Here is a 13,333-nt window from a genome sequence, read left to right on the forward strand (position 1 = left end):
ATATTTAATATAGGTGCTTTCACTTTACTCAGGAGGGCACTTGTCTACCAAGAGAGACCGGTCGGTCATTTTAATTTATAATAAATAAATAAATAAATAAAAATGCTATAATGGCAGCTTGGAGGCCCCCTGGTGGCTTCAGGGGTCCTATGCAATCGCATGGTCCTTACATAGCAACAAACGGCCCTGTTATCATTGCAAGCAGTCCTATGAGTGCTAGTTGCGCCAGTGCCAGCATTGTAACAGTACGCATATATTGGTTAATTGGCCATTATCACTAGCATCATTAATGTTATTAGTATCATCTGTGTTGTGCTACCTTAAAGCTGCTGTGTGATATGTTCTGCTTGGGTCGGACAAAGACGCTGACATGAAAAGGGCCGTGTGAGAGGAGCCAGCTTGGACATTGGACAGCACTGGATCCTGGGGCTCATTAATGATATCAAAAACAGCTGTGTGGTGGTGGTTTGTAAGGGCTTCATACATGTGGGAGACTTAGCTGTGAAAGAGGGGGTGCAGTGGTGTAACTGGAGAAGAATATTACTACAATGAGTCCCGTGTTTCTAATTCCTAACATAACAAGCACAGGGGTAATATTATTAGTAATAATTTATTTACAATAATTACGTCCTGTTTATCCTTGTTTGCCCACGTTATAACAATATAACCTGCATAGAAAATATGTGGTGAAGGTCCTGAATTTGTTCCGACGTGGTGACAGCTAGGCATCAAGCTATACTACATTTTAGTATAATAGTTGTTAACATACAATCCCCTCAGAGGCGGTGATTCATCTTGGCTTGATAGTCACAGTAACACAGTAGCTGCTGTCTCCGCCCCTCGCCCATGTGACAGCTGGGCCAGCGGGTCTAACTGGTGGGGGAGCGGCTGAGAGTTGTGACAGGTTTCAACAACTGCTGCACTGGTGGCCCAACACTAGCCTGAAGGTAAAGCAAAACCTTTCAGAAATCATACTGGTCCTCTTGAATTCAATCTTAAATTTTCCTGCTCTGAAATGCTGCCTCGCTAAACTAAGATGCATAAGTATCCGACATGTTGCCCGCTCTGTTACATGATATACTACTGTCCTACCACAAGCTGTCTAGATTGCAAAAGTTTTACTCCGATGCATGTATGATCCAGCTAACCATGTGATATATCTGAGACAGCTGTCCAGCAGGTTACACAGTGGACTTTGCAAACTTCCACATTTTTTGTTATTGATTGATTGTTTGCGACCTTTTGTGCTTTTGTTATTCTTTTTTCTACTCAATATATATATGATAATATTAATAATAATATATGCATACATACATACTTTAATTAATAAGGATAATTATATAATAACAATTTTCTAATCCTCTATCTAATCACATCCAATCTGTGTCTGTGATAGATACATACATACAGGATGCCTTTGTGGTGGGGGAAGTCTCAGATGTAAATGTGTTTTGTCTCTCATGTTGATGCAGACATGCGGGTGGCAGTGATTGGAGCTGGAGTCATTGGACTGTCAACAGCTCAGAGCATCTATGAGCAGTATCACTCCATCGTTAGTCCACTGACCATTGAGGTGTATGCGGACCGTTTCACTCCACTGACCACTAGTGATGGAGCTGCTGGCTTCTGGCAGCCGTATCTCTACGATAAGGGAAACATCCTGGAGACGTGAGTGCATTCTCTCTCCTGATTCTCCACTGCAAAAAGTGGCCACCATTGTAATGCTGTGTTTGTCCTCACATTTAGAAAATGGAATAAAGAGACATTTAACTACTTGCTGAGCCACCTCAGATCACCAGAGTCCATAGAAATGGGTATATTCCTTCAGTCTGGCTACAACCTCTGTGTTGAACCAGCCCCAGTGAGTAGTGCTTTGTTCTGACCTCAAAGATAAGATTTGTCCTTGTTTACCTTTTACAACCAAGAGCAAAGGCACAGTGCAATTAAAACTATATAGTTGTTGTAGCTGTAACCTCAAATAACTCATTCACAAACGCATCACACACCAGTGCAATATCTACCATAAATACAGTCCATTAGTGTTCAGTCTGACTGAAAGTGGAGCTTTGTTCAGCCGCACAAAGATGGGTGCCTGCAGTAGTTGGAAAACAATACCAGAGAAGCCTCACCGAGGGTTGGGTTTAAACTCAGGGTCAGGGGTTAGCATTAATCTAACACAGCCAAGAAGTGTTTAGGACATAAATGATGTGATCTAATACTAACTGACTTGTTTTTGATCACAGGATCCCTCATTTAAAGATATTGTCCTGGGCTTCAGAAAGCTCACAGAGCGAGAACTACAGATGTTCCCCGGATACAAGTAGGTTCCTGCTGAAACTGCCATGAAAGCAAAACATGGAAAGAACATAAAGTGAGACGCAAATAGTTAGTTAATTAGGTAGTCTATTTCCATGTCATGCACAAAGCACTTCTGTAAAAAACATTTATAATCTACATCATTTCAAGTAATAGATGCTTAGAAAGAAGGAAAGAAACTGCTTACACTAATTTTTATCCTGATAAAATGGCTTTTCCCTCATCTCCCATGCTCCCCCAAGCAACTTAAATGTTTCACGTGAACTCCATTTTTTTTTCATCTTTCAAAACAATACATTGCATGGTTCCCAATAAAATATACAAATATTTATGATTGGATGGATAATTCTGTGTCACCAGCTCTAACACATCTGTCTCCTCTAATATGTCCAGTTATGGGTGGTTCAACACTGCTCTCATGGTGGAAGGTAAAACATACTTACCTTGGCTGATGGACTGGTGAGTAGTTTACTTATCTCTCAAGTGACTTCCCGTGTTGTATCAGCACTTTTATTTCCTGAGTTGAACTCAGTTCATCCTGGTGTTTTAACCTGTATTTTCTTTATTATCCAATAAGAAGATGAAAGGAAGCACCTGACTGCTTGTTAGTAATTAGTAAATAGTTTGTAATCATTTCAGTGTCTTGTCTCCTCTGGGATCAATAAAGTTTTATTTTATCCTACATGTTCAACACGTGGCCTTAGCTAGTCCATAAAGATGTTTACAATTTGTTGTCTCTGATATATATATATATATTCTATACAGTGGACTAAAACTATCCCACAGTGCAAAGTAAAGAGTAGTGTACAGTCAATGGTCGCTAACTGGGAGCTAACTACTACCATGCATTGTACAGGCTGGGGAAAAGGGCACATTTAGGCAGCTGCCAGATGGAAATGACCTGATTAGTGTCTGACACGTGTAATGAATGTACATTAATAGTAAATGACTGAATAATTTCAGACAAAGCCTACCAGATGTGCTCCTATGTGGTTAAGCATAACAGGTTCTTACTCTTGAATAGTTTTGATTTAACAGAAGTCAGAAAGTTTTCAGTATTTGTTTTCTAGTGCTCATAATACACATCTGGTTTTGTGTCATACTTAGGTTGCAGAAAAGGGGTGTGAAATTTTATCACAGGAAAGTAGAGTCCTTCAAGGAGGTTAGTGAAAGTTTTTCAATCTTATAATTGCATGTATATTTTTTATTGTATATTATATTTTATTTTTAATTTGAGGGATATTTTCAGTCTGTAGTAGTGCAACATACAGAATGTTATATTTTCCTACTTAGCTCAAGAGAGACTCACAAAATGTTATCACATATGTGTTATCTCTTATCATGCTTCCTTGTATTTAGCTGGCAGAAACTGGGGCAGACGTGGTAATAAACTGCACTGGGATAAGATCAGGAGAGCTCCAGCCGGACCCTGAGCTCAAACCGGGCCGGGGTCAGATAGTCAAGGTGAGAGGGAACAGGTTCAAGTGTCATAAATAGTGTAAATAGTTTATATAACCAGGCACCATCATGGAAATAGCAGTTGAACCTTGTTATTCCCTTGTTTTTCAGGTGGACGCTCCATGGCTGAAGCATTGGATTCTTACTCACAATTTCACAACAGGAGTCTACAATTCACCGTACATCATTCCAGGGTAGCTCTTGTGACACAAAACACTTCTGAACACTGAACTTTAGGACCAGACAGCTGCTTCTCCCGCAGTGTTTTTAGTGAGGGGGAGGAGCACTGTGGTACACTGTACAGTATCATACACATAAAGCAAGTTGCTGTGCCATTTTAGTCTCTATATGCTAAATATGAAATTTAACTAGCATAGTTTGCAAATTTGGGATGAGCCAAAGTAGCCAAAGTTATTTTCATGAGCAAACAGAACGTGTGTGTCTGCAGGAGTCGCCTCGTGACAGTCGGTGGGGTTTTCCAGTTAGGAAACTGGAGTGAACAGAACAACTCCACAGACCATAAGAAAATCTGGGAAGGCGCTTGCCAGCTCGAGCCGAGTCTCAAGGTGAGATGATATCAAAATGTTGAGGCCATAAAAAGGCTTTCTGTCTCAACTTTAATGAATTATTTACAGTGAGTCTTCTGTAGTGCTAAAGTATTTAACACTTTGCTTTTGAGATATTTAGAATACTTATTCTGTAACTCAGTCCTCAAACATGTTAGTGAAAAGGAACAATTTGGTGGAAAAGTAACCCAAATCTGAAAGCACACAATGCCCAAACAACCCACTGGATTTAGCTGCCTTTAGACACACAAGCTTGAGAAAGATTATGTCTTGTTGTTCTCTAACCTCAGCATGCCAGGATAGTAGAGGACTGGGCTGGCCTCAGGCCTGTTCGCAGCAAAGTCCGCCTGGAGAGGGAGACCATACAGTCTGGTGCAGCTACAATAGAGGTAAACATTAACAGCTTAGCAGTACTTTTAAAATTAACTTTGGTCATTCAGCATCTAACATATCGTGTCTCTCATTCAGGTGATACACAACTATGGCCATGGAGGATACGGACTCACCATTCACAGAGGCTGCGCCCAGGAGGCAGCGAGGCTCTTTGGTCAGATCGTGGAACAAAAGGGCAAAGGTCCAAAAGCTCGTTTGTAAATTTGTGTCCGTCAGTAATGACTGGTCCACTCCTTTTTCACATTTCAATGTCAGTGCCTTGAATCCCATACTGCACAAGCTGTTCTAGTGTATAACTAACATTTCAAGCAAACAGATATTCAGTATTTGAGGTAATTACACCATTTTAAAACAATGTACTGTACATGTAACATGAAAGAGGAGACACTCCTGTTGTTGCTCTCGTCCACATTAATATTAATTAAGAAATGGGTAATTTAAAAACATCTATAAAATATAATGTACATATCTTTGAAAGTAGTAAATGTAGAAACAGTAGAAAAACTAACTGATAATGATTATGCCTGATAAAATCCTTCATCGCACTGTTTAACAATAAATAACAACATGATCCACTGCTCTTTTTGAAAGATTATTTACTATAGTATCATACACATTTACATCCAGTGCATCGACAAGAATCTGTGCACACAGACACTTAATGCAGCACTATATCTCAAACACCGGCAGGTAAAGAGTCAACTTGATGGACCTATACTAGTTAATCTCTTTTTATTTTTTTAACAAAACTTTGCTCAGTGTGTTACTCGAAGAATCAGACTGCGCAAAGTCCGTCTCCACGTCACCTTTGTTACAAACAAAAGCAAAGACAACAACTAAACCAGGTATCGATACATTATTTACAGAAAGACAGAATGTGACATCCTGCTAAATGGTTGTGTTCGCATGTCTATGTGTGCAAGAGATGCAGCATGGTCTATACATCGCAACACCATATGCTCATGTTAATGTCGTTTTCTAAGTCATGTAATTCTTACTAACTAGGTTGAGGTCAGCTTTTGGTGATAGAAATACTCAGATTTAAATTTCCTAATACTTCAGTACGTTAACTCACACAATGTTGTCTTCAATTGCAGTCTAGGATCTGTGGACTTGTTGTCGGATAATTATGAAACATCGTCGACTGTATGTCACTGAGGTTATTATGAAGGCTTCGGCAGATTTCTCAGCTCGTTGTACATAAAATGATCACATGAGGTGGTGTTTTCATTATTACTAGAGTAATTTTTTTCTCATTTATTTAGCAGAAATTCATCCATGTTCAAATGTGAAACAATACTGACACGAGAAAAAAGGAAATATTTAACACAGGATTTAAACAGGATGCTTACTGTATACGAGAAAGTCAGTGACTTACTGTGCAGTATGTCTTCACTGCCTTGACAGAAGTGACTCTTAAATGAAGTAACCGCAGATCTTATTTAATCTAATGATCTGTTGATTTGATGATGTGGAACTGTTCTTCACTCCCGCAATGCGCTTAGTATAAAGCTGAGTTTGTAATTTGTGTATTTTAACAGGCAATTTGTGTGCACAAGATGATGCTCTTTCTTATCTACACATCTATGTCCCTTATGCTGACAGACGCAGCTTTTTCATAGGGCTCATAGAGAGTAGGGCTCTCAAACACAAACAGAATAGGTAGTTTTAAGGCTCTTTGAAAAGAAGATGGTTATTTGAAGCTAACTCCTAACAGTTGTACCACCTTTATTCTCCTTTGCTTTAGAAAAGCAGGATTCAGATACTTTGCTCAAAGTATTTGAATTCTCACTTGTTCGAGAATGTTTCACACGTCGTCCACCATTTAATCTCTCAAGTCTTTTTGGTCTTTTGCAGTCACCCCGTGTGCAGTTAGTCAGTGGCAAAATTGTGACAGCAATGGTGGCTGAAGACTATATAATAATAATATATAATATTGTGCTGCCTGGCTCTCTGAAGCCACTGTGGTGCCTAAACTGAAGAGTCATAGGATGGGACTGGAGGTGGACACAGAAAGCTGCTCTAGCTTTTTTTTTGCCTCTCCTTGCCTCTTTTCCTCACCGTGGTCACCTCCCTCGGTTGTACTCCAGCTGACGGGTCCTCAGCCCTGGGAGCCAGGGCTGGACTGGGGGATTCTCTCGGAGCTGTGGGAGGAGGCCCGGCCCACCATCTCCTGGCCCCACTCGCGGTGGCTGGACTCCTGCAGGCCTCGGCCCGTTGTCTCAATTGGCAGCGCACAGGAGGCGACGGCAGCGAGGAGGCAGCAGCAGCAGTACACGGAGAGAGCCAGGTACACAGAGGACTCTAACATCACCTGCAGGAAGGAGGAACAAATATTATCACCACTTTTTGTTGTGAGATCTTTAAATGAGGAAACTGATAGAAGGGTGTTACCTGTGCAACAAAAGGTGTGATGAGGGCACCAACTCTGGCCATCCCGCTGCTTGTCCCCAGACCTAAAGCCCTGGTCGCTGTTGGGTACACCTGCAGAGTTTCAGAAAATACTGAGGAGGCTGCTCGGATGTTGGCTCCCTTCACTCAGCTGTTGATTTGATCTGAGCCGCATTAATTAAGCTGGTTGCATATCTTACCTCCGGAGTGTACACATAGGCAGCCTGGAATCCTCCTGCGATGAAAGCTCTGGCGATGAATATCAACACTGTCATGGACGCTCTGCGACAGAGAAACCAGTAATGCTGGATAAATGGCGGATCCACAAATTCATGTTTCACATTCTCACTAGTGTCCACCTTACCTTCCAACACAGCCATAGAGTGGAATGATGCACATAGAGAAGATGAAGAAACACAACGCCATGGTCTTCCTCCTTCCCAGTCGATCAATAGCCCACAGAGTCACCAGCAGTCCTACGTAACAATGCAAAAGTCCATGTTTGTAAAATATAGTACACTTGTTTGCTCTTTATCTTACAGTGCAGTACATTATTTTACATAGCAGAGGTGTTACTAGGTGTTGCCCTGGCACAACTAAATGGAATGCAGCCAATTAATGCAATTATTAATACCTTGCCAAAGTGTCATCGGTGAGAAATATTATTGATATTATAATTATGATGATTTATTTAAGCTATTGCTGTTCTACTTAACTGATCTTCTGTTTCACTGATTGTCCCTGAAATACCCTGAAGTTACGTATTAACAGGTGTAATGATTAGATAGTATTTAGCGTTATTTTGATGACCTTTTTAATAACAAGAAATAACATAGCAATTGCTGCAGCAACTAATAAGCATTTACTAGATAATTATTCAGTAATTTGTATAAAGAACTTGTAGTGCGCACGGATAACAACACTGATACAACATTGTATCAATAATTACTAAAAATGCACCATTCACAACATAATTAACTAAACCTGTAATTACATTTTTCGTACCAATATTAATAAATTATTAGAATATTAATGATGGTACAGTGGAAAAACATGCCACCATTGGTAACTAGAATTATTTTATAAAAATATATATATATTGAGTGACTTTGTGAAGACAGAGAATGAACTGTTGTGTACCTGGGAATTCAGATAAGGTGGTCCACAACAGGTCTTTGTAGTCGTCGGAGTTCAGATATTTACACTCCAAGTTGCATCGGAGCTCCCTCTTATTGCCTTTGGACACTAGAGGGAGGTATGAAACAGCGGAAACAGTTCAGCACCGGCTCGGTGTGTGATGCCTCTGTGTTGCCTTTCCAAAACACGCTGTATAAATATATAGACCTTTTTCATGGCAGACATTTTGACTTGGCAGAGAGGGAAAAGCACAGGTGTCACTAATAACATTAATGATGGCTCTGTTCCATCAGTAGTAGACATTGTTAATGTTATCAATTACACCTGTGCTTTTCCTGCTAAGACACGGAAAATGTCTGTCCTGAAAAGGGTTGATTCTCTCACTCTTTTCACTCTGAGCAGAATGATATATTAGATGTTTTTACTCCTGTGAAATATATAGAGACTGCACAGAGAACACAATTCCCTGTCTTGGTTTTAGAAATGTACACTACATCAATCTCCTGGGGGGTTCAACACACAAGTTACTGAACTACATTGTCTCTTTTATCAGTGTACCAAATTAAAATCTGTGTGTGTCCTTGAGTGTGTGAGGGCGTCTGTTGGTGTTGGAGCAGTGACTCACTTCCACATGCACCTCCCTCCTGAAACAGCTCTGTTGTGAGCAGCACCAGTCCGTAGTAAGAGAAGGCATTTGCGAACCTGTGGAGACAAACACATAAATGAATGTGTCTGTGCGCTTGGAGAACATGAGGTTTTGGAGAGTAAGAAAGAAAAGAAAATCAGTGAGTAATGACTGATGATATGAGTGTGGCATTATCATTCACTCCATTTACCAAATAAACCACAGCAGAACTGTGGTCCAGCGAAAGTGGGATGAAAATAAGTCTTGAATCTTTCCACGATCCTCCTAATTAAAAGGAGAGACATTAAAAAACCTGAATATACTTATGACAACATAACAGAAAGCACACATGAATAATGTCCAGAGAACGTGTCTTCTGCAGAAACAGGCTTTTACCTGTCTGGCAGCGATAAGTTTCCCCAGTGGCATGGGTGCTCCGTTCTCTGTTGCAATGCGCTTCAATGTGGCCAGAGCTTTTTCCTGGTTCCCTGTCAGCACGTCGTATCGAGCACTCTCTGGTAGCCACTGCTCCCACCCCCCATCCCCAAATAAAACATGTCAGTTGATAAAGCTGTAATTTGTTATGCTGACATATTGCAGAACAGGACTGATAACGTCATACTCACAAAACATAGGATTGCAAAGATGAAGAGAGGAATGGTAGAAAGGCCAAGCAGCCAACGCCAGCCCAGAGTGGGCATCACCAGGATCGCTAAGAGGACCTCAAACACAGTGCCCAGAGCCCAAAATATCTGCAAGGCAAAATCTAAATTATATGAGCTCCTGCTAGCAAAACAGAGCATTCCGCTGTGAAGTTACGCATGTTTCTGGATTAACGTTATGGCTAGGTGGATGATAGGTGAGTGAGATGTTAGTACAGGGTAGTCCATACCTCAATCAGCAAGATGCATGTGGCTCTGGACTTCATAGGCAGAAATTCAGCATACAGTGTCACCCTTATAAGGAGGAATATTTCACTGTTAATCCAACCTCAAATCATAAATTACAGTGTTGTTTTCAGAGATATTACTGAGGGTTACTTACGACTGTGGGGCTCCGCCGATGCCAAAGCCCACCAGTGCACGGAGGACGAGGATCCACCCATAGATAGGTGCAAACGCACTCATCAGGCCATAGAACATAGTCCACAGCACACTCATCTTCAGACCCTGTGTGTGCATACGATCAAAACATAACAAGCCGCTAAATAAATTATGGTGATCTGATAAAGCTCTTCAGGAGAGCACGCAGCACAGCGTCTGATATCGATCACTTTCTTTCATTCAGTAACTGAAAAGCTAAACTTCCCAACGCCTATAAACTCAAGATGAAGTTTGTCTTACAGGAAACAGAAACATAAATCATCTCCACGTCAATCAGAGGCGTTAATAAGAACTTACTGTCTTTCGGCCGTATCTGTCAGATATGTTTCCCCAAAGAGAGGAGCTGATCATCATACCGATGAACACTGCCTGCATCAATAAAAACAAAATAAAAGAATGATGATGGGATCGGGCATGTCAGCAGCTTCAAGGTGCACTAATTTCACAACACATAGCTGATATTAAGCACATCCTGTCATGCATGTTTTCAGACTGTAGACAGTACTGTAGTCACTGAATGTGACATTTACTTGATTATCCTCTCATGAACAGTGAATATTATATAACTACATCTTAATTAAGTGATGTCATTGAAAATATGCACTGTCCAAGGCCTCTCTATGCGATACCTTCAGTAAAATCGACTGTAGCTCCCCTGTTTGCACGTTATACTCAGATGATAGTCATTCAAATCTAAATATTTATAACACCAATCTCATGACATTAAATTAGGGGCCCTACTGTTTTCCACATGGTTGTCACTGTTCAACACAAGCCACTTATTTCAAAACAATCCCATAGCACTAAATCAATAACTAACAGGACAGTCATATAGCACCGCAAGCAAGAGCACTTTGCAGACATTAGGGGGCCATTACCGACGTGAGCAGTGCCACCTCGAGGCTGGGCAGTCTCCACTCACAGTGGAGCTGTGGGGCTAAGATGCTGAGGATCATCATCTCCATAGCATCAGCCATCTGAGCAAACAGGAAACCCAGAGAAACACACACACAATATGCTAGTGTTTACTGAAAAAACATGCACTCTCACATACACAGTATCTTGAATAGTGTGTTTTCAGTAAAGAGCAGTTCTCACCCAGGACAGACCAGTGAGGATGGAGAGTTTCCACTGAAATGTCCCGAAGCCGATGGCCTCTACGGCATCTTCTACCATGAACGTGTCTGAGGGAACGAGCACAGTGGCAACATTTAAATGAGCAGATACAAACCTCTTCTGAACTGTGGTCTGAGAGCTTCTGTAAAGGAACTGAAGTTGTATACCTGAGGTTGAGAGCACTTGGTGTTGATGTGCATTGATAAGTTGATAAGTAAAACCAAAAACTTGAAGCAGAAAATATGCCTCTGTCATTTATAGGAGAGACTGTTCTCTTATACGAGATGTTACTTTTGACATTTAAACTTTTCTTGACCTTGGAAAAAGATATTACTTGATCGAAATCATGTTACTTTGGAGAGGAAGGAAAAAGCTGAGTATGAATGTATTATGAAAGTGTAGTTGTGTGTGTGTAAAATGGAGGCCTGCCGTACTGTACCATCAGTTGGATTGGCGAACTCCCGAGGAACTGGAGCTCCATCAGCAAGTGCCACAGACTCTGAATCAGTCTGCTCTGCAATCTTGACAACCTGTTCTCTATTCTCGCCGTCATCCTCGGAGCGTGTGCTCTCACCTGTGCGACGGAAGCGGACAACACTACAGAAAAAAATAAAAATGTGAATAATTTTTTTAAAAGCCCAGGAGGATTAATGCATCTACAATATGTCCGGTCGGGGGAGTTTTCCAGGGCAAAGCTGAGTAGAAGTGAGAGTCAGAGGCTGTTGCCTAGGTGATATGAGCTTTTTCTGGCTGTGATTTTGTGAATGGGTGGTGATATCGTCCTATGGGTGAACCATGCCAAGCCAACTGACAGCTCTGCACACAGCACTTTACTGCTTGGCAAGCTTATAAAGCCTAAATACCCAGAAACATGCATGTTTTCTACAGATGGAAGGTATAATCTTCTCCCACACGCAGACAATAGATGGTTCGTTAAGGATGAAACCCTATAAGAGAACTTGGAGAGTGCCAGTGATGTCTTAATCACTGTAATTACATAACATAGCCTTCTTGCAATGAGAAGTGCTGCAAATGAGTTTGTGAGATTTCCAGCCACTATAATCTTCATTTTCAGGCTCTTTAGGAAGACAGACATAGGATGTGAATATATCCAGTAATACTGTAACAACCCCTTGAAAATAATGACTAACTGGAATAGATTTGGGAGTGCTTATTCCAAATCCATAAGTTTTATTGTTTGATTAACAAATATTTTATTTTGAAAATTCATCATTATTTGTAAGTATGTATGTCTTTGAGTAATGTTGCTCATGCCGACCAGGCTAGACTTGCATGGACCAGCCTTTATCTTCACGTACGTACAGCAGGGTTGAAATAAATCACGTTAGGCACTGAGTCATGACGGCGAACACAATTACAAGTTGAGGTGGAAAACTGATCAGCTTAGAAATCACAGCAAACCTGCTTCGTATGAATAAATAAAACCAAAACAGTCTTAGGGAAATGCTACGACTGTAAACAAACGGCACCACCAGCAGTGTCTGAACATGCTGACTTGTTCTAATGTTTTCTTTAATCTTGGAACATTTCCAGGCAGTATAACTGGATATATGTTGTAATTAAATGAATGCTGCTTTTAAGGAATGTCAGGCTATTTGTGGTCCAGCGAGCTAATCAAACAAACACGATGCGAAGCTGCCAGAGGGCGACGAGTCGGCCGATCATGCTGTCACGGTTGAAAACAGACTGAATAAAACCAGAAGGCGTTAATTTGCAGATTGTGGTCTACTCACGGCAGCTGTCTCAGTTGGAACAGATCATCGTCCATTTTGGTGTTTACTGACTGACGCTCTGTTTGGCCTCATCGCCGTTTACATTATCACGACGTGCAGCGATTTCAGCACCGAGGAGAGCGACCTGCTCCGGGTGTCCGCCGGCAGCCAATGAGAGGCCGCCCTGAGCGAGTCACAGCACGAGACACGGAGAGAGGGAGAGTGGATAGGATGAGCTCAGGAGGATCTGACACTACATGACTGCTGATTACTGCTGTCCTACACATGACTTATCAACACCTCCAATCAGTAAACCTCCGGTCCTGTTGGTATGATGTAAGTCATCAATAAACACGTTTGAGATGATCAGTTAAATTTGTATTGCTATTTACATTTACCCCATTAAATAAATACATTTAAATAGAATACAATTAGATAAATAAAATAAGATTACATAAAATACAAGTATTCAAAAATAATGGACCAAACATGATG

The 13,333-nt window shown here is 41.0% G+C and overlaps 2 protein-coding genes across 2 annotated transcripts; one reads left to right on the forward strand and one right to left on the reverse strand.

Moving 5' to 3' along the window:
* The first annotated feature begins 909 nt into the window (after positions 1-909).
* On the forward strand, positions 910-5,271 carry LOC139284385 (D-amino-acid oxidase-like). Its single transcript, XM_070904639.1, has 11 exons — positions 910-947; positions 1,473-1,668; positions 1,747-1,861; positions 2,244-2,320; positions 2,710-2,775; positions 3,424-3,478; positions 3,676-3,780; positions 3,886-3,968; positions 4,223-4,340; positions 4,631-4,729; positions 4,809-5,271. The coding sequence occupies exons 2-11, from the start codon at positions 1,475-1,477 to the stop codon at positions 4,932-4,934; spliced, it is 1,038 nt and encodes a 345-aa protein (XP_070760740.1). The 5' UTR covers positions 910-947; positions 1,473-1,474; the 3' UTR covers positions 4,935-5,271.
* Positions 5,272-6,834: 1,563 nt separating this feature from the next.
* Positions 6,835-12,894, reverse strand: svopa (SV2 related protein a). The gene is made up of 16 exons (XM_070904524.1): positions 12,860-12,894; positions 11,545-11,702; positions 11,088-11,173; positions 10,868-10,966; positions 10,287-10,358; positions 9,931-10,055; positions 9,779-9,842; positions 9,513-9,638; positions 9,283-9,411; positions 9,098-9,171; positions 8,887-8,963; positions 8,265-8,369; positions 7,489-7,600; positions 7,325-7,406; positions 7,128-7,217; positions 6,835-7,047 (listed from the first exon to the last, which is right to left on the reverse strand). The coding sequence occupies exons 1-16, from the start codon at positions 12,892-12,894 to the stop codon at positions 6,835-6,837; spliced, it is 1,647 nt and encodes a 548-aa protein (XP_070760625.1).
* Positions 12,895-13,333: the final 439 nt, after the last annotated feature.

Source organism: Enoplosus armatus, chromosome 4, assembly GCF_043641665.1.
Source record: "Enoplosus armatus isolate fEnoArm2 chromosome 4, fEnoArm2.hap1, whole genome shotgun sequence".
Taxonomy (NCBI): domain Eukaryota; kingdom Metazoa; phylum Chordata; class Actinopteri; order Centrarchiformes; family Enoplosidae; genus Enoplosus; species Enoplosus armatus.